This window comes from Aquila chrysaetos, chromosome 13, assembly GCF_900496995.4.
Source record: "Aquila chrysaetos chrysaetos chromosome 13, bAquChr1.4, whole genome shotgun sequence".
Taxonomy (NCBI): domain Eukaryota; kingdom Metazoa; phylum Chordata; class Aves; order Accipitriformes; family Accipitridae; genus Aquila; species Aquila chrysaetos.
Genome location: NC_044016.1, coordinates 32,377,833 through 32,405,376, shown reverse-complemented (window position 1 = coordinate 32,405,376; position 27,544 = coordinate 32,377,833). Strand labels below are relative to the sequence as shown.

At 45.2% G+C, this 27,544-nt stretch overlaps 1 protein-coding gene across 7 annotated transcripts in view; it reads right to left on the bottom strand.

The window, feature by feature from the left end:
* EGLN1 (egl-9 family hypoxia inducible factor 1) overlaps nucleotides 1-25,909 on the bottom strand; it is a 44,251-nt gene extending 18,342 nt beyond the window's left edge. For all 7 annotated transcript variants that reach the window (XR_005933804.1, XR_003926245.2, XR_005933803.1 and 4 more), the window contains exon 1: nucleotides 24,737-25,909. Coding sequence is in view for 4 of the 7 variants with exons in the window: in XM_041128266.1 (XP_040984200.1) it covers nucleotides 24,737-25,684 (948 nt within the window). In the remaining 3 variants the exon portion in view is untranslated. The remainder of the gene's footprint in view (nucleotides 1-24,736) is intronic.
* Nucleotides 25,910-27,544: the final 1,635 nt, after the last annotated feature.

Below are 27,544 nucleotides of genomic sequence, written 5' to 3'. Positions count from 1 at the left end.
GTCGATTATCACTGAAATCACAAGGACTTAGACTCAGATATGAAAAGGTCTTCAGGCACATAAATAACCTAAGTATCTGACAGTGAGCTAAAAAACCTAGTGTTAAAAGTTTAGGACAGTTCCCAGGTCTCTCTGGCCAATACAGGTTTGTTTTCAAGGGCATACTTGGTTGCCATCTGTTCCTGGAAAAGATAACTTTGCAGTTAGAGAAGCATAAATTCGCACCCTATAGTTTCTTTCATAAGGTACTGAAATGGGTACTTGTTCTCTTTGCTGAAGGTAAATCAAGAAAGGAATCTTTTAACATCAGTGTTCCTGAAGAAAAAGAGAACCAGCAGCACTTTCTGGAAAGTTTGGGGAGACACCAATTTTCATCTACTTCACACACCGAGCAGCCATATTCAATGTCAGAAGTGTTTCATACAATCACTTGAGTCTAAAATACTGTCAATGTTTAAAAAAAGCCCTTGTTTTTCACTTTAGAGTCTGAAACTTCTGCTATCACTAACTGCAAGAGACGAGAAACAGTTTTGCTGTGATAACTTATCTAATATGTATTTGTTATAACAGTAAGAATGACTCAGCCTTTAGCGGCAAATTGGAAAGCAAACAAATTCGTGAATCGACCGGTGTGGCATAATATACATTGCTTTTGCCAGTTAGTGTGACAATTCCCTCTCCCCAATTGAACTACGATAAGGAAAGTCATAAAACTTCACAATTTACGGGACATGGGAAATATATTGCTTTGTGAAACAATATGAAGTGAGTTCGTGTCAAACTGTCATGTACTGCAAGATTACCCATATGGAAAGGACAAAAAAGTGACCCAGGTAAATAATGAAGTCACACACTTTTGTTGTTGTTGTTGTAATATTTTACTGTAAAAAATAAGCAAGCAAATACATGTATGCTAAGCAGAGAGAAAATTTGGGGTTTGTGACTTTTCTTTTTTTAAACACTGTTAATGGCAGTCAGGAGAGCCTGGCATTTGAGACCAGAATGTCCAAGATTCCTTAACATTTTAGACTATGAACAATAAAATTGTTAGCTCTTCAAAACAAAAAGCTACCTGTCTCATTAGTTCTCCCATAAAAGTAATCTATGAATTCAATTCAAGGCATTACTTGCATCTCAAGGTCTCCCCTTTCATGCTTCTTGGGCATTACAATTTTTAAGCATTCAGTAATCTTAATTTCTGCAAAGAATATATTTAAATTACACCCTGGATTTGTTCACCCACTGGATTCCTTTGCCAACACTTTTAATATTAACCTTCTTTAACCCAACAGCGTTCTCTTTTAGTCTGAGCTCTCATGCCTAGCACGAGTGCTGTCCTAAGATACCCTCTGGAATTCATGAGTAATGGAGAAAGCATGAAAGCACCCTCGCCACTCCTTAATCCGCCCCAACTTGTGTCTATCAAACCAAAGTACTCATGCACTTCAGAAGCTGCTGATCCTCATTCGCATACAGATGTTCTACGTGCAAATGTTTAACTCTGGAAAATTAACTTTAGGCCATCAGCCCAAACGAGCAACATTGAGTTGTTAACAGAAGAACTAATTGAAACCACAGATTTTCTGCTAAGCATTGGCATCCTTAGTGTGTCAGCCATTACTCCCCTTAACAATTAAATGCACGAAGGTAACATCAGGGGGAATAATCCCTAGTGCATACGGGTTTGTTCACTATGTAAAGAGGCATCAGTGCAGCTGAAAACGTGATTTCATTTGGGAGTAGCCTCGACCTCCTTTCACAGGGAAGTATGACAGCCACACCCATATATAAAGAAGGAAGACTTGCAGGTAAACAGACTGAAGCTTTTTCCTCTATCCTCTCCATTCTTCTCAAAGCTACATACCTGCAAGTTTAGGTATTGTTCCTTAAAAAAAGGAAGCAATAAAAGCAAACTCTTAGGGAAGAGCGGAAAATACCAGTTACATGACAACGTAAAATTCCTTAAGGGGAAAAAAAACAAAACCCAAACCACAAACATAAAATGGAGAGAGGACATGTTCTGTCATACTAATCTATTAATGTAAAAGAACTTTATTGTTCAGCTCGGATTAAAGAAAGCTGCATCAGTCAAGGAGATGTCACTTTTGCTGTTTGCTGAAGGAACTGCAAATCCCAGTGAGCAAAACAAGATGTCTAAATGCAAGACCAATGACTTCCTACCAAAATTTATCAGATGCTCTCACAAAGACTTCACTGCAAATCCTTGGCATGGGTCATCTGACAGATTATTCAAAGAAAGAAGAAAAAAAAAACAAACCACAAATGACACACCACTGCAATGGAGAACCAAATAAAATAATTTAAAAAAAAAAAATCTGATCTGTCCCTGTTTGGTCCATCTGAGATGTATTTCTAGTTCAAGAATTTGTTCATCCCTGACAAACAACAGTCCTGAGGGAATACATTTCAGCCGAAGTACATGTCATTTTAAGATTTTTCACAAGGTGTACAAAATAACAATCAAATTGAAGGGAAAAAAGACTGTATCGGTACTACCTTGTGTGAGCAGTGTCAAGGTTACTGACTTAAAACATACTAACATGGTACAACTTGGCTTGGATTTGTAACTCTTCTGCAAATTCTTCACAAGCGGAGACAGAAACTTGCAACAGAAAGAAAGTATAAACGGGGAGAAAACTGCTGTCAGCCTTTACCCAAAACAGAGGAAGCTGAAAGGGGTAAAATGAACTCTTTGAGACACAGCTAATCCAAGTATTTCCATACTAACTTTCATCTGAGTAAAACTTTATGCTGATATCCTCCATTATCCAGTAAGCAAGGCTAGAGAACCAAGTTGTCACATGAGTCAATACTGTGAAACTAGAAAAGCTGGAGAGAATTATCAGCCCCTGCAAAGATTCCCTCATTAAAAATCCATGCCTTGCAATCATCATCAACTGGAGAACCTGCAGGAAGAAAGCAAACTACTACTTATGGGCTTAAAAATTAAACAATGCAGTAGTTCACACGTCCCCAGGAGAGAACGGGAATCTGGAAATTTGAGTTAGAAGCTAACATAAAGAAGACTGACACACTGCAGCACTTGGAATCATTTATCTTTAAGCCCTCTCTCCTAAATTACCACTACAGACATTGAATTCACCTATTAGCAAAGGAGTATGAGCTATTATTTTCTGTTGCATTTTTCTCTGCAGGTATGGTAAAACACCTAGCTGCAGATTAAGAAAAAACAAACAACCCAAAAAAACCCCAACTACTTCAAATACCCGCTATTTGGGTCATCTTCTGGCAAGCACAGAGTAAGCTGCTCCTCTAGGAAAAAACTGAAGGCAAGAACGACAAGCACAGGTCACCCCTCTCCTCTGGCTGCTGAAGGCAGCAGCAGAAGTTTTACCACGACAGTAGGCTCGGCAAAGTTACCAGCTCTTGAGCTGGGAAAGGGGAGGCAAGCTGAACTGGGAACAGCGATGAAAAATTAACTCAGATAGGAAGGGAGAGAGGAAAAAATGAGAGTTGACATAGCTGCTTACACTATAAATAGAATCAGCACACGGCTATGTACATGGATTATATCTTCCATGAGCTTCTAGGGAGCTCAGAAACTAATGGTAACCTGACCTACCTCACTCCTTACCAGGCCTTTCAATGCAATGGCGAATACAAGATTTCTACCTGCTTTGATAGAACCACATTTCGTAAGCATACAAAATCAAGCAACATACCATCAAAAGTTTGGCACAATAGCGTTGCTTATTTCTAACTTGCCAATCAGATGTTGATTTCTCAGACTGAAGTTCAGAGAAAGCTTTGCCAACCTAGCAGTTCAGTGGCAGGCTCTTCAACTTCTCTTCAAATTAAGTCACTGCTTTGCTCTTCAGTTTTATGTGACGTTGACCTGCTTACAACATTCACTGCACACATCCTAATAAACTGACGCAAATCAGAAGGCAGAAACTTTCATGCTGGTTCAGTGGCCGTGCTCAGCCCAGCACTCTAGGGCCAGAAGACCCACATGGAGTTTGGATCCAAACACCTTGAATGTAACCAGGGTGCTCCTCAGCAAACAAGCTTAGGTATTTTACGCTGTAGCTACATAAAGTTTGGTACTCCCCCTTTACTGTTCAATTCTAATTGCACTCAACAGCAAGATCACACAAAGTTGATTTCTAAATAGCATTCCTTTCATTCATGCATGCGCGTAGGCTCTAAGAAATGTTCACGAGCTCTTGAATCGCTGAAGAAATGTGCATACAAGTTCGAATAATACATCAGTTCTTCCAAATGGCACAGGAAAAAAACCCCAGAACTGCAGTTGCTTAAGTCTGATATTCAGGAAATAACTGTGAATGTGGGATGTGCTGACACTTTGATGAATACATCTAATAAATAAAAAACTTACATAGGATAGAGAAGCTCCCATGAAACTATCAAGAGCCACCACCCTGGGGGAGATGGTGGAGATTCTCGCGCGGGGACAGAAGGCACATCCCCTGCACGGAGGCTTGGACTGAGCCCTGAGGAAAGCAGGGCAATCGGAGAAACGCATCTCAAAAAGTGAACCGATGAGCAACTGAAACCAGTGTTACAGACAGACATAACAGGAAGACCTAAAAAATACACTTCCTAACTCCCAGCTGAAGTCCTGCAGCCCCCACCGCTACTAAACTGAGATAACAACATTTAAACATTAACGAGGTTCTCTCTGCTCTCCTGTACCTGAGCTTGTAAAGTTGCAAGTCTCAAATCTCCAAAGGCAAAGACAAGAGATCGCTGAGTTAGCTTAAAAGCTTCAGGGGAAAAAATAAAGATTCTATCTTCCTTAATAGTTAACACATTGGCATTTTCCAGCCTGCTAGCCGAGTTAGGCAGGACATGCGTATTCTCAAAATTGTGCCATTTTAACCAAAAGGTGCCGGTTTAAAACTGAATCAGTGAAATGGACACAAATATCCTCGCAGCCACCCTTCAATCTTACGAAGGCCTAGCTTCCATTAACTTAATCTAACTGCTTATCAGGAAAATAAATTAGGAAAATAAAACTGGGTTCAAATACAAAAAAGTATACAGAGTTGTGCACTGGTTTAAACACAGTATTAAAAAAAAAAAAAAGTGAAGTTTATCTAATGCATCTCTGAATATAAACAATGTCTTCAAGCCTAAAACACCTGCATTCCCTTAAAAAAACCCCTAACATTTAATATTAGCACATCCAAGCTATGTTAGTGCTTCAAAGCGCTAATAGCTCCCCTAAGGTTCAACATGACACATTCTGATAGTTTTGATACCAAAGTCTACTACAAACTTAGAAAAAAAGTTAACAAACTAGAACAAATGGAAAAAAAACCCAACCCAAAACAGATATACCTAATCGAGGCTTCCCAAAGAAGGTAGATGAAAAGCACCGTCACCAGGGGCAGAAAGTTTTCTCTTAAAAGCCTACGAGCAAACACAACACTCGACTTTGCAGCTGAGAAGGGTTTAAAGCATACTTTGATTTGTGCCAGCCTAAATCTGTCTACATTATTATTAAATAAGTTGACCAATACACTTCAGGTTCAAACAACTGTTGTATAATGTAAGATGTGTTTGTAGAATTGGCTGGCCTCCATGGATAACTCCCCATTCCCTCCAAGAGAAGCAGACTGGTGACTCAGTGTTTTGGCACTGTACAAAAATTTGACAGAGAAGTAAGTCAATCAACACAAATTTTAAGAGTCTGTTTTTAATTTAACCTCATAAATGCTTTGAAATGAATGATACCATTTAGAAAATAAGTACTTTGAAAGTTTCTTCCCCCAAGATGGGGCACAATGTTCTGCTCTCACATGAGACTAGTCAACTTCTAGTTTCATCACTAACCATTCAGAAAGAGCACAGAGAAGCAACATCTTTAAGAACTAAAAATAACACAACACTAAACCAAATTACAGCAGTGCACTAAAATAGTAAGAAGTTAAGTCTCATTCAGCTACATCACTTAAAATATATTCTGACAGGAGTTTGCGCACACCAGATTTCCAGAGCCAACCACATGACATCAGCAGGCACACTGATGGATGACACGTGAAAAAGCGTGGTTACCTATTTTAAGATTATTACACACAATCAGTGAATTTGTTTAGTTGGGAGAGATCTACTGGATAAGCTGAACTTACATTAGCTTAAAAATAAAGCATGCACACTAGCCCAAACTTCAAAGCTGGAGACTTTTAATACTTCTTAATACCAGCAGAGGCTGGGGAGGAAGAAACCATAAGGATTAAGGGCAGGCAAGGGGTGGTTGGTTTTTGTTTTTAAACAAAACCTCACTGTAATATCTGTGAAAGTGAATGGCTGAGAGATTTGCCATTTAAAGAATATCACTCATCATCACTACCATTCTCCTCCCAAAACTATACATACTGAGAACTTCTTCCCTATAGAAGAAACGAAACTGTACATGATAATTTTGCTAAATACTAGGATATATATATACACACACACACACACATAAAGGACCAATTTCAGTTATTTCACTTCTTACTTAAAACTGTAATTTTGTTTCTGCTTTAAGGAGCAAAATAACCATATAACTGAAATCTAGCTTGCAGGAAAGATATCTTTATGTAAATCTGAATGTTGTGCAACTGCATGGTAATAGAATTGCATGTTTAATACCATGGTAAGCCAGATACTTGAAGGTACTCGTGTACTATAAGTATCTTAAGTTTACTGCATCTACATGAACATTTACTGAAGTGTCAAAGTCCAGGTCTCAGCCACCACCTCTAGATTTTAACCACAGAAAGATTTACTGCCATAAACGGTACATTGAAGAAAATTATTTTTAAAATCGTTTTTAATGATATTTGCAAGGGGACATACATGATTCAACATGCCTACAGCATTCCAAACTTGACACCATACACTATAGCATTCACTCCTACTATTAAGAGTCCAGACAATTCTTTGAAATTATCTATAAATTAAAAAACCAAATAACTCTGCACTGAAACACTAATAGACAAAGTGCTGCTTTAATTTATATTCATACTGCACAAAAGTCTGACTAAGGTTTAAAGCCAAATAGCAATGAACAGCCTGTAATACGCTTTCAAGTCACCTACAATTTAAATCCAAGAAATGCTGACTCTGCCCATACTGCTTTTTATGGGCTTTCACACATAAACTGTCTCCATCCAAGCCCTTCTTTACAATCCCACCATTGCACTGTAATAGGGCCTCTCTGCCAGCTGGTATAAACAACATTTGGGGTTTTTTTGGTTTTAACCAAATCACCCAGCGTATCCAGTTCAAATGTAAGCAGGCATTATACAAACCCACTGGTGTTCCAGCTGTGTCAGGCTCCCACCGGTGCTTGGGGAAAGCCTTGGGGAACAGCTGTGGCCAGGCAGAGCTAAAAGCTGACCATAAACGCCAGGAGCAGGACTGCTGACGTTGGCGTGTGAGTCAGAAAAGCGATTCCAAAACCCACTGCTTCCACGTACGTCCCAGCAGAGCCAGCCACGTTATTTCACGTTAAGGAGGCATTCTGCTGCGACAGGGCGGCTCAGGAACGCGATGTGTTTGCTCTAGGAGTACGTGGCCACAAGAGCACGATAAAGAAACACCTGAGGAAACTGCCCGTTCTCACGTAGCTGACACAAAAGCCCCACCGTCGTCTTAAACACCAATTCAGCTGACTCTACAGCAAATTTATGCTCGTGGCAGAAACAAGATCATCTTTAGGTTAGGACCTCCTGCAGAGAGCAGAGCTCCCTGGTGCTGCTCCAACAGGCTTTCTCCCACTCTCCCCATCAATCACAACCACTTACGGCCCAAGAGACCAGCGTGATGGAAAAACTCAACACCCTCATACCTTCAGAAGAATAAAACATGCTGCAGTACCAACTATCAATTGATTAAAAGGAACCCATCTGGTTTATTCCAAGTCCATTTATACTTTGCATTAGGAAAATGCTATGAAAACAACCAATCCAGGCAAAAAGATTACCTACTTTTGTCCTTGTCACTATTTCAGTGACAAAACCAATATTTTATATATTCATCAAATTACTCACCCTTCCTAAAAGGTAAGTAGGCTTCTCCACAGATGGGCCCCTTTCTGTGAACAACTAAAACACCTGTTGATGCTATCTGTCAAGGCTCCTGTCAATCAACATTGCTATGACTATCTGTAATTCAAACAAGTATCGTGGTTAGAAGTAGGCTGCTAACCTCAAACTCTGAATTTTCCAATCTAAAAGTCAGAAGGTGGCAGAACCCAAACTCCACACAACGTGATGATGTAAGCAGAAAAGCCATAGCGTACAAAACCTGACGGGAACAAGAAGAAAGCCTCTCTGAAACAACTTGTCACTGAGATTTTTTTCCTCTTTCAAGGCATTCAGAAAAGTACAGAACCAGGACTTCTCTCCCCACATACTCACACGGGAAGTTAGAAATCCTAACACCGGCTGAGTCAGCATGCAAGCAGTACAGCCAGTACTTACACACTCTTAAACACACCGTGTTTAATAAAAAAGGGAAGCACACTGTTCCACATCCCACCCAGAAATGATGGATTTCAAGACAGGACATGCACATCTCATTCTCTCACGTTTCTGCAGAAAGGCTTTTCTGTATGTCCCTAAAAACCCAGTGAGCAGGAACTTTTCTGGTAAACCAAAGGACAGTTAGGGCTTTACAATCTACCATACTCACTAGGGAGAGACTGTTAGGATTAGCAATAGTAGCCTACAGAGGTGTCACGTCAGACCATGACAACTGATCCATAGGACATATTTATGCAGCCTACACTCAAGATCTGCAGAGCTTAAGTTTTTTGTTTGGGTTTTTTTTTTTTTTTTCCAAAGCCTCTTCCCAGCTTTAAGTTGTAACCAAAAAAAAAAAAAAAAAAAAACCAAAAAACCCGAAACCCCAACAACAACAAAAGATAAATAAAAACAATACATGCAAGAACATAATAAAACTGTTTGCCTCTGTCTGTAAACACCCTGAAACAACTCAAGGATATGAACTCCTCATCATCTTAAGCAGCAGCAGTGGAAATTACTGATGGACAATGTACAGTGAAACAAAACGAAGATGAAGAAAGAGAAGCAGACACCAGAAGGAATAGCAGCACTGACAAAAGTCTGTATTACCGGAAGGGGGAAAATAATGCTGAGTGCCATGAGAACTCAGGAACAAGTGGAACAGTCAATTCTGCAAAATACTATGAGATTAGATTTCTATACAAGAAATCAACTTCCCCTTCAAGTCAGCAGGCAATCACTTCAGATTTTAGGGTTGGCAGAAGTGTATTTTTCAGCCACAGACCCTATTTTAAAATGAAATTCCTACATCATTACTGAAAATAAACAACAGGTGTTCTAAAACACGTATCTATTATTGTACACTAACAGTGGATAGTAGTTCTGAATAGGAAACAGCATTTCAGGAAATTACTTGTGGGCAGCCAACTGATTTACTAACTCCTATTACACGTAGTAGATGGCCCTGTATCTTTACGCTAAAGATACTACAGATCCCAGAACTCACTCTATATCCTCTCTAAGTCTTCACCTGATCTGAGGTGAGCAACCAAAGAAGAAGAAAACCAATTCTGAACCCAGAGAACAGCTGAAGGGATGAAGAGGACGAGGAGGAGTGGGTAAGGACCCGTGGACAGCAGAGGTGCTTGCCAACCATGTGCTGCGATAACAAATGGAGCAAGTTCCACGGCACAGGTTTTAATTGCGACTGCCCTGCTGCTAACCCCGTGACATCAAGCTGCAAGCACTAACTGAGATACCCCATCAGGCCTCAGCTATAATTGCTTTTATGTGTCCTCCGGTCTCTTAATCAACCACACTACGAAACATCTTGGACATCGGAGGTTACTGTGAGCCCACAGCACTGCAACTGAAAACAAGAAAAAAGCCACTGCTCCATGCACAGCAGAGTACTATCGTGCTCATATCCACCCACTGCATGCAGAAGGCTGCTCGCATAATCTGTCTCCCAGATAAAATGTTCACACGGAGTGGCCTTGCAAAAAGCTAACTACCTCCAGCCTGTCTGTATCTCTCTGAATGGCAGCTCTGCCCTCAAGCGTATCGACTGGTCCCCCAGCTTGGCACATACCAGTGCCCTAAAGTGCCAGTAAAAAGACTGTAATATATTTTATTCCCAGGATCAATACAAGCAATGATGCTATGCAGCTACCAGCAAGCCGACTGAAAGTTACTCCAGAATTTACTTCCTCTGTAAGGGCAACCTTAATTAAGGGTTCCCAAGCCAAGATAACCCTTCCTTCCAAATGAAGGACAGATGATGAAAAAAGTAGAAGAGATTTTTCAAAGGGAGAAATCTCAAAGGGAGTCCATTTTCCCATCACTGGCAAATTCTGTTCCCCACTGAGACCCTGAAGAATTCCATCACTCCCTCTAGAAAGCTGTACCCAAAGCGGGGCGGGGGGGGGGGGGGGGAGGAGAACGGGGAGGAGAAAGAAAAAAAACCAAAGTGCTTTGGAATTTTCATTCACTCAAAGGCAATTTTTCTCTGGGGTTTTACTATGGAGCTATTACTAGTTGAACTGTAGAAGCTGAAGCCTCAACGGTGAGGAAGGATCACTTGTTACTAGCTTTGTCTTTCAATGGGTGTGTACCTTCAAAGTAGCAGGATGTGAGTGTAGAAAGGGTAAAAGGCAGAGTAAAAAGTCAGAAACAACACCTCTGCAACATTCATGTTGCTATATGAGAAGACTAAACTGAAAATAAAGCTAGTTGATAGTATCTTCTTTTACGTTTCCTGTCCTGCAGAGGAATATTATTTTCCATGTTTACAAGGCTCTTTATAAACTTATAGGCCTAAATAGGTAAAAATAATATATGTTCATCTTATTACCTATATAGCTTACAATATAATTTTGGCATAGCCTTTGGCTCATGAGAGAGACCACTCCTGTTTTCTATTTTCACTAAGGAAAATGACAAAGTCAGGACTCCAGTCTAGGAACTCCTGTGTTTTTCTTGAGTCTGTGCCAGCTGTTAGGAAGCCTTGGGGAGTCACTACAAGTCATTTTCTCCAAGCTATAACGGAGATTTAATAAAAATTTACTCAAGGCATTAATTTTAATGCAAAAATTAGAAAGCTTTAAGCATGGATCTTACTTCCAATGCATTCCAAAGTACTGGAACAGGCAAAGCAAAGAGCAATAAAATAGTAAATTGCAATAGGAATTTCACTACTGCAAACTAACCCCCTTTCAGTGAAAAATGAGGAGTTACCAGCAGGATCCTCACAGGACCTGTACTTTTCATACATGACCTGGGAAAAGGGGGTGAGCAGCAGAGTGACAGTGTTTACATGCAATACTGAAATACATTGCGTAATCCACCCTAGCCCTGACTGCAGAAAGGTGCACAGAAGGGCAAAACGATACCAAGTGCCCGGACAACAAAATAGTAGGTGAAATTCAGGAAACAGTAAGTGCAAAGGAATACCCTCGGGGGGGAGAAAAAAAAAAAGCCTCCTCATACACAGCGATGTCATCTAAACTGGATAGCATGACTTTACCAAAAACTGTAGTAAATACAGGCCATTCTCCTAAGAACATCATCTCAGCACAGTAACAGAAGCAACTGAAGTGTCATAAATCACTAGACAGGGAAAGATGACACAGAATACATCACTATGCCAGCATACAAATTCGTGATGTACTTGTATGTTAACTACTGTAATTCCAGTTGCCTTTCCTTAAGGAGGGATTAGTATAGCCAGAAAAGCTGCACTGAAGGACAGCAGGAATGACCAGAAACGTGGAACAGTAGCCATCTGAAGAAATACTAAGACTACAATTCTTCAGTTTAGGAAGGAAAGAGTGTCAGCTGAAAAATGTATGGAAGCAAATGCCTGACTTTTAAAACCATGAAAAGTAAAACTACCGGGAAATGAGTTTTTACAATACAGACTCTAGGAGACACTGAAATCACCAGGCAGTAGGTTTTAAACAAAAGGAAGTTCCTTTTCCACCTAGTCAAACTGCGGGACTCGTTGCTACAGGATGTTGCAGAGGCCAAAAGTACAAATGGCTTTTAAAACAAGATTACATAAATTAATGGCAAGTATGTCCATTCATCTGTGTGTATTACGAGCAGTGGTCCAGATGCAACCTCTGGCTCAGAGCGTTCCTGAATTGCCAGAAGGTGGATGGTATATAAGAGCATCAGTCTATATAGATTTTGAAGCTTCATATACGTACCACTTATTCATTATTTACAAGTACATAATGGTATGAATACAGATAACAAACACTTGTGTGAAACGGAGACATCCGATAAGGAAGAACTCCCATCTAGCAACCATGAGAAGGCAACTTGCTAGAATCTGAAACTCATTAGCCAGAGTGCAAAAATGGTCTAAGTTTTGAGCAGAGTGGGTCATCAGCATTTGAACAGTAACAATGGCTGGTTTATACTTTGTTTCACTGCATTTCTGAATTTTTTTTTTTTTTTTTTTACAGTAAGACTGGATACTCTTCAAAAACACATAGCTTTAACCTACAATTCAGGGATGGTCTAGCATCTAGTTCATACAGAAGGTCACTTCAGATGAGCACAACTCCATCTGGCTTCAATTTGTGACTAGATATAGGGCACGGATGGTCAAACTGGCATCTCCCGAGAGGCATGTGGCCCTTATCTTTCAAAGGCAGTCCTTGCAGAGGATAGCCCATTGACAGGGTGCCTGCAACTGCTGACTACCTGGCAGAGAGCAGCAACTGAGGCAAGCCTAGTCCTCTGCACCCCTGCCAGGGGTAGCCCACCTCTCTCTGGACCGGCTCCTTCTCCCTTCTCCTCTCCCTCAACAGCAAAGGAACCCACCACCGCAGACCGAGGTCTCCAGGGGAGCAAGCACAGGCAGGAGGGAAGTGGGCAGGAGCAGCAAGTATGTACAGGGAATACAGATGAAAAAAAAATGGCTGGAAGTTAAATGGGGGGTGAGGATTGTAACTTGAGAGCTGCAGGGGTTTGATTTATACAACAGCCTGACAAAATAAATGAGCCTGACTCTTACCTGTTCAAAGGTTCCCTCCTCACACGTCTCTGAAACTGTTTTTAATGTTAAGTGGGTGGCATTTTTCTTAAGTAAAAGAAAATGTACTGAAAATAATCTTGTCCAGATGTTTGTTACAAATTTGCTACATAAAGTAAAAATATGGGAAATATTAAAGTCAAGCACTTTTTGGTAGTTCGGGGCTTTGAAACAGCACATTTCACTTTTCTGCCTGTCTAGCAAAGAAAGGGTAGCTATCCCTGGTGCACTATGCCCTCTCACTATAGAAGAGGTCCCAAAATCACACATAACTTCAAAACAGTTTTGGAGAGAAAGTATGAGCCCCCCTATAGATAAATAATTGATTTTAATTTCTTAAACTTTTGCTTAAATCAGTCTTGTGAAGTGTACACATGATTTACATCAGCAAGCTACCCTAGGACAGGACTGCGTAATGGACATATGCGCATGTGAACTCTAGAACAGGCAACATGGGAGAAAACAGTGAAGAGGCAGCAGCACAGACTGTAGTACAAGTGACCACCTGGATGACCAAAAGGGATCCAAACCAGGAATATTTGAAACTGTTACATTACTTACCTATCCAACCACCATCTTCCTTTAAGAAGCAAAGGACTACTAGTAGGAAGACAGACTTCTGGTCACTTCACTCAGAGATGCAATAAGCAGGACTTACTACTGACTGTGCCATTGCTGGAAAAAAGCTATTTTAACAGACTGCAAAAATTGGCTGGTTTTGCACCTCCTCCACTCCAAACTGCAGTATTTTTTTTTCCACAGGAGGGCTGAAGTTGGCAGGCACCTCCAGAGTTCATCTGGTCCAGCGCCCTGCTCAGAGCTGCGTCACCCACAACAGGTTGGGTGACCAGCAGTGGGGTTTCGAATGTCTCCAAGGATGGAGATTCCACAACCTGCTTCTCTGTTTGATCACCCTCACAGTGGAAAAAACATTCCTTACGTTTAAATGGAATTTCTTGCATTTCAGCACGCCCACTGCCTGGTCTCTGGGTGCCGCTGAGAAGAGCCTGGCTCCCTCTTCTTCACTCCCCCCATCAGGTATCTGTACACACCGGTACGGTCCCCCTGCACCTTCTCCTCTCCAGCATAAACAGCCCCAGCTCTCTCAGCCTCTCTCCTTATGACCTGAAAAAGCAAATCCACTATTACGAAGAGAGCTACTGACTGGCTGATGCTGTGTCATATAGGGGCTAAAGGAGACACAAATAAGGTTAAGCCAAACAGAGGTACGATTAGCCAACATCTATTTCACTGGGCATCATACAATATGCCAGCTGAAACTGAGTCAGTTTAAGATGCCCTTATCAACCAGCCACAGTTTCCTTTCTCACAGCAGCAAGGCTGCGTGCCAGCTGCCTCAACAACAATGCAGCAACCACTGGAACTGGAAGGACGCGATGCCTTCAGCCGAGAACAGACCACAGGCTGTTTGAATACAGCAGAAGCTGTTGAGGGAGCTTGGTGTCCACGGCAAGCGTTAGCTGCTTGAACAGATGCTTGACCGGGACACAGAGCAGCAACAAGAAAGATAGGTTATTAACCAGCTATAAACTGGTTTGGAAGTCTTTCACACGTGGCATCCCTGGACTATTTCACAGTGCAGAGAACTTAAACATATGAGGATTTCTGCCTCAAAAATAGTACGGACCAAGTTTTCATCTATAGCAATTTAAATTCCACATTACCACAACAGTCAAGCTAGCCTATTGTAGCTTTTCAGTTTAATCTGACTAGTAACTTCAGGACTGTTCTAACTATATAGCTGCAGCCTTCTGAACTACGCAAGCAGGAAGATAACAGACTGCCACACCAGAAGGTCAGCAAGCCACAGCAAAAGTATGCCCAGTAGAGAAACCTACAGCCTCTGCCATTTCAAGCTATCAACAGAACAAAGTGATGTGAATTGACAATACAAGCTCCTCCTGTAAATAGATTTAAAATATCTTCATATTAAAAAAAACCCAAAACCAAACCAAGCAAATACATATAAGCCCCTCAACCCTTCAGCCAGTTTATTGCATTTTAAAACTTCTTACAGTCATCTGACAACCAATGCAACAGTTCCTCCACCCTGTTAGGACCAAAAGGGAGAACAGGTTCCTGAACTCCCTCACTGCGTTCAACTTTCTATCATTTTCAACATAATGCTCGTTTTTGCTGAAACAAGATGAGGCAGTCTCAGGCTCTGCTCTCACAGCAGCATGCTGGGGCCACATAGCAGCATCTCTTCAAAGTTGTACATCATTTGTACAGTCCAGAACGCCTTCATGGTCAAACTATGTGCTCTGAGCTGGTCTGACCCTAAATTAATGTGTAAAATTAATCCCCAGGTATAAAATAGTCTTTTTCGTTTGGTGCCATTAATTACCATGCAGGTATGGCTTTCATTTCTTTGTTAGAGCACGATGCACACAATGTATACGTAACCACCCTACCTTCACACACAATGTCCATACCGACGTGCAGGCACACACATTTCTACCCGATTCCTATTCATAACATATGCTAATGAAAATACTCTCGAGTAGTTTTAAGTTAAATACCAAAGAACAAGAAAGTCTTCAAGTGCAAGCAGCTGTTACGTGCATAAAAGCATTTCTCTATTTTTGACAGACACTGCCCTGGAACAGCAAGTGAATTCACTTTCGACCTGAAGCTTACGACTGCCGCTTACCAGATAATTCTAGCACAAGCCTGTACTGAAAATATGCTTGATCAGCTATTTTTAACCAACAATCTTCAGAAACTTACAAAAATTTAATTTTTACAAAAATTTAAATGAGCACCAAATGACTTTTTCAAAAGGCCACAAAGACCCATGTTAGTCCTCCTTTTGAAGGGTATAAGTAGTAAGTCACAAATGTGGAAGACAAGAAGGGTATCATAAATGACGATTAGCTGCAAAGTCAAATAACTTTACTGTTCTGTTCACTGAAAATACTGCTTTCAAAATATTATTTCCTTAGTACAGTGTAAAACACATGCCAATGATTAAAGATCTTGTATTGATATATTCCAAGTAAGTTTGTTTCTAAGAAACACCTGCACAGTCCTTGGATTGTCCACAGTCATTCCCTTACTGTAAAGTAAAATACAGCAGCACAAGAGACAGGGAGCCCCACGAGTGTCCCACTGAAGAATTAACTAACCAACCCATTCACAACAGTCCCAAACTGAATTTTGAGCTGAAAAAAGTCCTGTCTTTGTACAAGAGCTCTCCAAGGAGCCTAAAGAAAACCAATTTAGTTTCTTCTTGCCCATCCGGAAACTTTTGCTCTATACAGAGCATCCGGTTTCCCTTTTATAAAACAAGTTTCCTTTCTGCTGCAGCAGAAAGCCTTCATTTAAGTGACAAGGTGAAACATAGCTTACTAGCTACAAGTATACTGTGTACATACCTACAGGTACATACATACATACTAGCAGTCAGTACAGGACAACATGGTAGCAACTAGAAAGACAGCATTTTGCAAAATTCCCATAGCAACCTAGCCTGTTCCAAGCCAAAAGCTGTCAGATATAAACCAGGACGGACTAAACACCACAACTGAATTACAAACATCATGAACACAGATAAGTATCACAATAGAGAATAATATGCTGCCGATTCATTTGCAGGAAATAGCTGGCAACCTATTCAGAAATTAAGCATCATCTAGAAAAAGGGAAAACATCTCTCAAACAGCCAGTCAAGGTTACTGATACAACTAACACAGAGATTTGAGGAGAACTGCTGTTCAGACAGTCCTATGACTTGGCAGGACATCACTTCCAAGGAATTTCAGTCCAAGAGGCCACCGGCAAGGGAAGACAGCTCTTCTTCTCGAGCTGTACAGCTATGATGAGAAGCATCCTGCTTGATTTTTGGGCAGTATTGAATCAAGCCCATTCTGCGCAGGAGAGACAGCATAGCACATCACAGTAACATGGTCAGAAAATCACTGATACCACTGACAGGAAAAAAATGAAATTAATTACCCACAGCGTACTGAAATCACTCATGTGCACAAACCACAAGGCTATGGGTTCCTAATCTCCAGAACAGCAAGAACTCAAAAACTAACTGCAGTTTCTCAGTCAAAAATGACTGGGAAAAAGCAAGCAACAAACCAACCCAGAATTTCATAGAGCTATCCTAATGCACCAGGGAACAGCGAGGAAACAGGACAAGAAAAGTGAAATAGTACTGAAATTGCCCATTTCAGACAGAGCCCCTGAAGCAGAATGAGTGCTGGACCTTGTACAAGGGGATGTGGCCGAGCAGGGACCTTCCTTACCAGCAGCAGACAGCAGCAAACAGTAGCAAGCTGCAGCACAGTGTTCATCGCAGAGGATGTCAGTCCAGCTCTGTCTTGCAACAGAGAAACCAAGAATGTCTTGAGGGGGGTGGGCAGAGATGAGGGAAAAAAAATCAGTTTTCATTTAAAGAAAATACTTTTTTCCCTGTGGATGTTAGATGGGATCACATGGTGGGTAGGCCTGCAAAGCTTCTGTATCAAACTGTCACAAGGAAGATCCTTGGAGGACAGAATGCATTTCTGATGGCAAGAATTGAGTCTCACACTGAACATAGAAGAACAAAGAAAAGAAAGGTTAAGAAAGAAAAAAAAAAAATACACAGCTAGCAAAGATTTCTTAAACCGTGTTCGAATTTTCATGGGCAAATTTTGGGATAATCAGTCCCTAAGTGTTAAACCAAGGCTGCAGTTTGGCAAACACTTTAAGCTGGCATAAATTTGCATTGCTGCTGAAAGAAAGTCTCACCATCTGCCAGTCCCCTGTGCCAGCACAAACATCCGAACATTGAACCAGGAGCACTTCTTTTGCCAGTTTATTTTTCAGATGGATCAGTTCCCCAAACCAGTTCACAGGATGGCCATGTAAATACTTGTGCTGGCAAAGAAGAGGGACTGCTTCTCCAGCAGCGCCAGCCACAAGCGTTCACTGAACTACAGCCTAAGACACAGGGGTATGGAGAAGTTCCTAGCAGTCACAGGCGGTGCTCCCCACCCTCAGACATGCTATATTCATACCACACTTCAAAATTACAATCACCACACAGTTGCCCCTCAGAAACTAGTATATCTTTGTAATTTTTTCTAGTAGGAGAACCTGCCGGAATCTCAGCAATGTTCACGTTTTCATTTTCACTGGCCATGAACAAGTGTCTTTTCTGGATGCTGTGCTTCTTGATCAAAAGATCATTTGCATTAGAGACGAGAGAGAGCCTTTTGATCATCTATTCATTTTGGGACCCAAAATGCTTGTACATGAGGAACAACAAACGAAACTGTACTCATCACATGTCAGGGCTCTAGCCCAATAGGGATTTAAGAACTGTGGGCTGCTGAGTATCCATGAACCATTATACAACCCTTCACTAACCAGCACTCTCATCTAGAAGAAAAGACCATTGCCAACAAACACATCACTGTCAGGAAAAGAATCAGTAAGGATGAGCATCAGTCATATTCTGTATCACGATCAAGCATCTCAAGTGATTATTGGGAGACAGAGAGACCTAGCTACACTTTCCCGCAACTCGGTGACAAAGTCAAACCCTCCATTACGAACCAATTAAATCAGTAGGCTTTCTACCAAGAAATAAATTCAAGGCGTGATAGTGAAATAAATCCCCAGAATGATACAGAAGAATCTCTAATTGGACATGCCACAAGCAAATTGAGGGGAAGCCCCCCACTTTACAGATGCTCCTCAGCCCGGATCCCCAGCCGCAGCTCTTGGGTCCTCTGATCAGAGCGGGACTCACCCGAGCTGCAGCAGAGCCCTGCACCCGCCTCTGGGCTCACTTTCCTTCTATCGGCGTTTCACCACCATCATCACTTCCCAGTACCTGCTTGCTTGCTGAGTCCTTATTCTCTACCTCTTATTTTCCCCTGTCTTCTTATTGCCACGCACACTCATGGTTGTATTTTGCAGAATCAGATATAGCGGAAAGAACATCCAGAAATCTTGCTCGGGTCTCCTGTATGCTATTTTAAACAGCATCTGCAAAACTCAGATTTAACCTATCCTCCTCCCACGTTCCCCCTGCCCCCCCTCAGTGCTACACAGCTGCTGACAGCTTCAGCTCTACCAGCTGATGACTGCTCCTTCATTACATTTCTCTTTCCTTGGTAACATTAATCCAACATGTTTGTAGGAAAGCTGCAACATAAATAAATGGCCAGAGCAGAGAGCCTCTTCCTTCCAGCTTACAGAAAAGCTAACAGCAGGGTATGAGAAATCCACTCACTCTTAGAGGATTATTTTCTAAAGGAGCATTACTAACTTTGAAAGAAGCTAATTTAACAGGGCACAGTCAGACTAGTCTGAATCCGGAGCCCTCTAGGTCTTCAGAAAACTCCAGGATGCTCTAGTGTGCAGCATCATATTGAAAACTGATGAGCATCCAGGGAATTATAAGCAGCAGTTAAAGTACTTACAATCAGGTCAGTTTATTTTGAGATTGGAGGCGGGGAGAGTAAGAGATGAGCAATTCTGCAATTCAACAATTTCAAGAAAAAGCAAAAAAGCAGGCTTGCACAATGTGTAGCTAATAAAGCAAATTTTTAAGCCACTGACGGCTGAGAAGCGGCAGGTACCACTGGCCTACTGGTAGAAACAGGAGAGCATTAAAATGCAGCAATTTGAACTATAGGTCTTCTGACAGGTTACAAGGAGTGGGAATGAAGCAAAAACTAAAGGGATGTAATCAGGGACTGTCAAACTGTCTATTCAATCTCCTACTAATAAAAGGCCCAGGGTAGGCTTAGGAGATGGATGGCACTGGGTGTGATGGGAGCAGAAGCAGGAACAGCTAATAGATCAGATGTCTGTTCATACAGTGATTATTAGGAATCCAGCCCACAACTGGGATGCCCCAATATTACTGCAATACCAGTAAAGGATGCAAACTTCAGCTTTATATAAAGTTTTAGATGATCAACAGAGACGACAACAGACGACAACGAAAGAGAAACCTAGCAAAGAAATGATAAAGCTGCCCCCTCCCTTAACCCCTTCTCAGCCTCTGTGCGGGCAAGGAGGAAAAAAACCTTCTCACCTGGGTGAGATTCAAAAGGATTTCATTCCCTGACTTTGATGAGCAGGTTTATACCTCCACTGGCTATCTAAGACAGGACAGGCAGGAAACAGAAATATGCGCACATACAAGTGTGGTAACTGATAAGAGAAAAGAAAAAAAAAAGAGGATTAATATTTTGGGAAGAGATGGAAGAAGAAAAACCTAGAAAATAACAGGAAGTAGGAGAAAGACGCTACAGCTCCCGTATGCAAGTATGTGCCACCATCTGCTAGAGAAAAGAAGGAAGCAGACTCTGGAAAGAAAGAGACTAAGAGAACAAAAGCAAGGAATGCAGTAAGTCAGGACTTCTGAGATGAGTAAATAGTTAGCCGTTCTCTTATACCTGCTGCTGTACTGTCCACACACCTGAGAGGTAGTTGCCTAGTTTGCACCTACTGCTATATGGATAACTTTCAGGCTGGAGAGTAATCTACTGACGGTCAGGTCTAAGTAGAACCACATCGGTTTAAGCAGATCAGTTCTAGGTAGCCCAGTTAATCTAGAGAAAAATCCCAACAGAGGCTTTCAAATGTTAAATCTCAGGTTTCTCACACCTAATGTTTTTCCTTATTTCATGTCCTTTACCTTAAGAGACTTGCCCTGATGAATGTAAATCAGTTTAAAACAGATTCCATTAAAACAACGTAGCTTTCTCCCTGATACAAAGTTTTACAGGCTAAGAGATGTAGGGTATACATCTCAAGACCCATTTCTTTCCCCCTTTTCATGTACTGCTTTCTAGACACTTTGTAGAAGTGATGGCAAGTTCAACAACAACAATGCCAACAGGTATGCAAGTTAAGCCTTTGCTAAATTTGAAGTGATAATCCAGGCATCATGTCTTCCATTTTACCTACAGCTCTTTTTCCCCAACACCAAAAACAATTAGCCTTGATCAAGAGCATCATTAAAACCTTTGATCAATAATCCATTCAATTCTGTAGAAGTACCCAGCTGCTAGTTAAAGCACAGAGAATAAAACTCTTAAGATTTTATAGGTATATTTAGTTAACAAAACATTTTTGAAGACTCAGTAATAGAAAGAGGGTAGGTATTTCAGCACACTGTGGAGCGGATTTATTTATGATTCATTCCCCTTAATAGGATATGCTTGTTTACAGAGCTTGAACTAGATCTGGTAAAGGTTAAAGATTCAATAAAAGCTCCTGTGACTCCTGTGACATAATGCCAACCCTTGCACAACATTCAAAAACAAAGCCAGTTTTCTAAGACGACACTGCAGTGAATCCAACAACAATATTTTCAGTAACTGGCTGCAAGTGGTTTGGGTTTTTTGCTTGTTTTTCATTTAAAGGTCTAATAAAAAAAATATTAAAGTTAGGCTTAAAAAAACCACAAGACAACACACCTTTAGAACTGTTAATACAAAAATCATCTTCTCCTCAAAGCTACAACACTGCACATCTGATTTCTCACTAAATGGCTTTTTGAGGAAACACAAACTCCTAGACTTCACCACCCCAGATCTCCTCAGCACAGGTACATCCCTGACATTTATGAGCACAGTCCAATGCTAGCAGGTCCCCTGTTGCATGAGGTGCTGTACCAAACTGCAATCATTTAATACATGCCAACCCATCAGCTTGTGCAGCTAGCACTGGTAGTGTTTTAGAGAGGGCAGGGGGATCCCCAAGGGCTGGCATTCTTTTGCTGGTTCAGATGCCGGGGAACTACAAATCTCACCAGTGACACTGCAAATTGGTTTATTTAGCACCTTCAGTAAAATGGTACGCTAAGTTCTCCACACACCAACTATGCAAACCACAGTATTGCAACATACGCACACAGGAGTAGTAAAATTATTCCGTAAGAGCTCAGTCGGCCAAGGTGTGCTACCCTTCCGTGCATTTTGGTCCTATTACTTGAAATGAAACCAGTGAGAATAAATACTACACGTGCATCGTTCCTTTTAAAAAGTCTGCTGTGAAAACAAATGCAACGTACCCATCAAGATTTGAAAGCAGACTGTATTTGACTAAATGAACTAAGCAGCTGTCACCACGCACAGTGCACCACACAAAGTGCACCGACAGAAAAGCTCCAGAGTAACCTGTTGCAGCTATTCAAGTATCTCCACTGCACACCCTTCTATACTGCCAAGAATAAAAAGTATACCGGGACTCTGGCAGCAACGCAATCAAACCTTGATTCAGAAACAGCACGGGCAAGAAGTGAAGAAAAAATTACGTCAGATAACCAAGAGGCGTCTCTGTTTATTTTACATCTTCCTTTTTGCCCTCTAAACAGCCAGGAGCCCCGAAGGGATGTACAGATGTCTCCACTGCCGGATTGCTCCCCCCCCCCCCCCCACTCAACTTACTGTGGCATTAAGGGCAGAGGAAAGGTACAGTTCTCCACGGATGCAAAAGAAGAGAGAAGGGCAAAGTCACACCACTCTCATCCCTGCTGACTTTACAAATGAGCATTCCCAAATGCTGACAAACCCTACGTTTCGACAGATCACACTCTTCCACTGACTTGTCCATCTCTTCTCACCAACGGCTTCTGTTTCTTCAGCTCGGGCGAATCTGTGAGAGCAACTGACAGTTTTCATTCTGCTCTTGCTGAAACTTTAGGGAACTGAGCTTTCCTGCAGCACAACAAGCACTGACTTTTGTGGGGAGATAAGCAAGGGAAGGTAAGAAGACAAAGTCATGCACTTCTGTACCACCAAGGAGTAAAGCACTGCACCTTCACTGACCTGCCCCCTGCATCTGTTCTGATCCCCCAAACACAGAGGAATTTCAGCAGTGACTGAAAACCAACAATCTTCATTGCTTTGCCGTTGCTCCACAAAAGCGTGCAGCATGAAGAAATTTTCCCCTCTCTTTCACAACTAGCAAAGGTATCGACTACTTAGAAAAATAAGGTACAGTAGTCCAGGAATCGCATGCATGGTTCAGGATTATAATTCTGAAAGTCCTTCTCTAAAGCCCTGGCACGTATTATTTATGGAAGCATACCTCTGCGCATAAACACAGAAGCGGTATTCCTCTTTGCTGCATAAAACTGAAACCCAGCAAAGCCACTGATATTTTTAGAGTGCAAGTTTGAAGCATGGGAGCCTTGAAGAGATTTAGGAGTGTCTGAAAGATGAGTTGGCTTAGAAAAGTCCAAGCTAACAGGGATCTATGAGGAATCTAGACCACGTTCCTGTTAAAAAGTTTTAGCACAGTACTGGTTCAACTAAAGGTACACAAAGACCGCATTTAAAAAAAAAAAAAAAAAAAATTCCCACTCACTTCTCTTTATCACGGGAGTTTCCCGTGCCCCAAACAAATCCAAGGCTGTTTTTTTTGCCTTACAGTTTCTCCCCTCCTCCCTCCTGCAGCTTCCTACCAGCTGAGATTCTGCAGCTGCAGCAACAACAGTCTGTCTGTGACAGTGCAACCACCGCGGCGGGATGGTTCCTACCAATTCACTAGCTTCCTTATGTTTTAATAGAGGTAGCACATTGTGAAGGGGCTTCCCCCCCTCTTTTTTTTTTTTTTTAAACTGAAAAGATACTGATGAATATTCATTACTAGTCCTTTACCAAGGGCGTGAATTTTATTTAAACGACTGGAAGGGAATTGCAAATTAGGCTAATACAATGGGAGATTTTGACTCGGTTCTCTGGTCTCGAAATACAGCTAAAGAGTAAGGATTTGCAGAAAAGAGACTTGATGAGAGTAAAAAAAAAAAAAAAAAAACCCCAACCTCTCCCCAAAGCCACCCTGCTCCTCACAGCTGTGACTCTGCTGCCCGGGGTCTCCTCTCCACATTTTTAAGTCTAATACTTGGCAGGCCGCATTCTGAGCCAGGACTTACCAAAACCCGACCTATTCATGCGAGCCTGCAAAAGTTAGGCACAGAATTTTTCGTACTCCCCGGGAAGCTCCGTTCCGGGTAAGGTGCGCGCAGCCGTGGCTGCCGAGAAGGCATTACAGCCGGTGTCTAGCCCACGCTACCGCCCCGCGTTCAGAAGCCAATGAGTATATTGCTTTCAATTTTTTCGGGAGACCTCGGCAAAACTTGCATTTTAATAATTCATCACCTAGCGGGTAAGCTTCCAAGTCAAGTTTTTAACAAAACGGTGGGATATCAACGAGATAGCTTTTGTTTGGGTTTTTTTTCCCCCCCTTTTTTTTTTTTTTTTTTTTTCCTCCTCCCCCCTGCTCTGGAAAAGCAGAGAGGCAAACCAACCCTTTCACACCTTCTGGGTCGAAAGCGATTCCCCCCCCGCCCCCGCGGCGCTGACCGCGGACAACACCCGCGCCCGTCCCCGAGGCTGCGGCCGACGCGACCCGGCCCCGGGGACGGGGCTGCGGGGAGGGAGCGGGGTGCGTGCGTGTGTGTGTGTGTGTGTGTGTGTGTGGTGTGCGCAGCGGGCACGCACACAGACAGACCGACCGACCCAGACAGACGGACGGACGGACGTGCGCACACGCACGCACACCCGCAGACAGGCGCACACGTGCGCGCACACACGCCCCTGCCCGGGGAAGCGCCGGCCCCGCCGCCCCCCCCGGCTGCAGGAGGAAGGGAAGGGAAGGGGGGGGGGGTGTCCCCGGTCCCCGCACTCACTTTCGTCCTGCCGTTGATTTTGTAGTTGCCCAGCTTGCCGTTGCAGTGTCGGATGAGATCGTCCATGCTGTTCATGAGGAGCCGGATGGTCTGGCAGCCCGGCTCCTTGCCCTCCACCCAGGTGATCTTGTCGCCGCGGATGTCCTTGGAGGAGTCGCTCTTCTGGCTGACGAGCTGCCCGTCGGTGAAGCGGCCGGTGTGGTGGAGGGCCCGCACCTCCTGGGCCACCAGCCCGCCCAGCTCCTTGCCGAGGAAGTCGTCCACCACGCAGATGCCGTGCTTGTTCATGCAGGGCACGATGTACTCCAGCGCCAGCCGCTGCGGCACCAGCGACTTCGTCTGCCCGTTGGGGCGCAGCGCGGCCCCGCCGGGCCCCGCCTGCACGCCGCCCGGGTACAGGTTCGACTTGTCCCGGTACAGCAGCACCGCCTCCCCGGAGGGCGACGGGGACTGGGCCGGGGCCGGGGCCGCGGCCGCGGCCTCCGCCTCACCGCCGCCGGCCGCTCCTGCGGCGGCGGCGGCGACGTGGTTGTTGGTCAGCGGGGCGGCCTCGCCGGGGGACTCCGGGGGCGGCGGCGCTGCGCCCTTGCCCGCCGCCGCTCCGGCTCCGGCCGCCCGGCTGCCGCCTCCCGCCGCGGCCCCGCCGCTGTGGGCGCGGGTCGGCGGCGGGGGGTGCCCGCCGCGGGGCTCGGCAGCGCCCCCTGCTGCGGCCGTCGCTACCGCCGCCGCCGCCGCGCCTCCGCCGCGGCAGATGAGCTTGTGCTTCTTCCAGTCCTGGCGCTGGTGCTCCTTGCTGCAGTAGAAGGAGCTGCGGCAGCGCCCGCACCGCAGCAGGTTCTCCATCTTCCCGCACAGCTCGCAGTACTGCCGGTCCCGCTCGCTGCTGCCGCCGCCGCCGCTACTCTCGCCGCCGCCCTGGCCGGCTCCGCCGCCGCTGTCATTCGCCATGGCGCTGGTGGAGGTGCCGCCGCAGCCCCGCTCCGCGGCCGAGGGGTTATGTAAGGAGGCGGGCGGGAGCGGCGCTAACGCGGGCCCCCACCCGGCCGCGCGGGGAGGGAGCGCTCACTGCATCATGGCCGCCCGGCTCCGCCGCGGCCCCCGCCGCCCTCCGCCCTCCGCCGGCCCGCGGCCTCCTTCGGGGCGGCCGGGCGCGGGGCTGCCGCGGGGGCCCGCGCCGCCCTCCCTTGCGCCGCTAACGCCGCTAGCGCCGCCTCATCGCCGCCCCGCCGGCGGCGTGCGCGGCCGAGGGGATGCGGGGGGGGGGGGGGGGGGGAAGAGCGGCGGTGGGGCGGGAGGAGGGGGGATGGCGGCGGGGGGGGAGCTGCCTTCCGCTCCCCGCCCGGCCTCTCTGCCCAGTGCGCGGGCCGGAGCGGCCGCCGCCTCTCTCCGCCGCTGTGTCGGGGCGAGGAGGAGGCGCCACTCTCGCGGCCCGCTTTGCACGTACGCCACTTCCAGCCCGCCAGCGCCGGCGGCGCGTCAGGCGGGCGGGGCCGCGCCGCGCCGCTGGGCGGGCGGGGCCGGGCGGGGCCGGGCCGGGGAAGGCCGGCCCGCAGCGCACCGAACCGCACGGCGCGGAGGGGCCGATCGGCGGCCGCTGCCGCGGAGCCCAGCCCCGGCGTCGAGCGCACGGACGGGCTGCGGGCCGTGGCCGGGCGGTCCTCGGCCGGGGCGCCCCCGCGGCGGCGGGAGGGCGGGCGGCAGCGGCCCCCTGAGGAGCGCGGCCTCCGCCGCGGACCCACGCCCCCAGAGGCGGGGGGGAGACCCGGCTTTGGGGGGGGGTGTCACCGATCTGGGCTGCCCGGGACGCCCCCGCCGTCCCCGGGCGGTCGATGGGTCGGTAATCGGTGGGTGCCCTTGTCCCTGTCGCCGGTGGCGAGCTGCCCCTCGGGGTTGGGCGGAGGGGGTTGCGGTCCCGCCGGGGGTGAGGCGGGGGCACCGAGGAGCGGGAGGGGAGCCGGGCTGACACGGAAGCCGTGCGCTGTGGCGCCATGAGTGACAGGGAGGGTGGCGGCGGCACCCGGCCACAGTGGAGGGCCAGGTTTTGTCACTCCCGTAGGCCCCAAAATATCCCCGCCAGATAGCTGGCAGAGGGGGACGTGCGCGGGCTCCCTCCTAAGTAACCTGTGGCTTCTGTCCCACCTAACTCGGCGGTAACAAAGGCCGGAGTCAGACCGGTTAAAAAAGCAAAAAGCAGGAAGAAGGAGCAGGTGATGCGGCCTCTGAAAGGAGGAGAGGCCAGGAGCTGGGGCCAGTGCTGTGATCAACATGGCAAAGCCCCTGACAGGAAAAAGGAAGTTGGTTTGGCAGAGCCGCGCCGGTGGAAGGACGAAGGGCCCGACGCAGTCACGTCGGCTGTCAGAAGCCACATGAGGACCGGGACTCCTCTGAGGCGATGCGTAAGCTCCGATCGATCCGGCTTAACCGTGGCTTTGCTTGCTTGTGGTAGATGGTAGGAAGGCGGAGTGTATTCTACAATTTCCTGCGATACAGCCCAACATGGTGGTCGGTGCCTCAGAGCCTCGTGGTAAGCCGGAGCAAGGACTCCTCCCGGGCTGGGGGATTCTCCTGCCCACCCCACCGGAGAACCATTTGGTGAACAGGCAGCAAGTGTGTGCTGCATAGGCTGGGCTGGTGAGGCAGCGCCTACGGTTGGTGTGCACAGCCTGTAAGTTAAGCGAATCCGTTCTAAAGTCCACAAAGTGTCAAGTGCGTGAGCCAATATACAGATCTGGAGGTAGAAGGGTGAAATGGATCCTCTGGTTGGTAACCCATAGGCTGCCGCAGACTTCCGTGTGATTTTGACAAGTC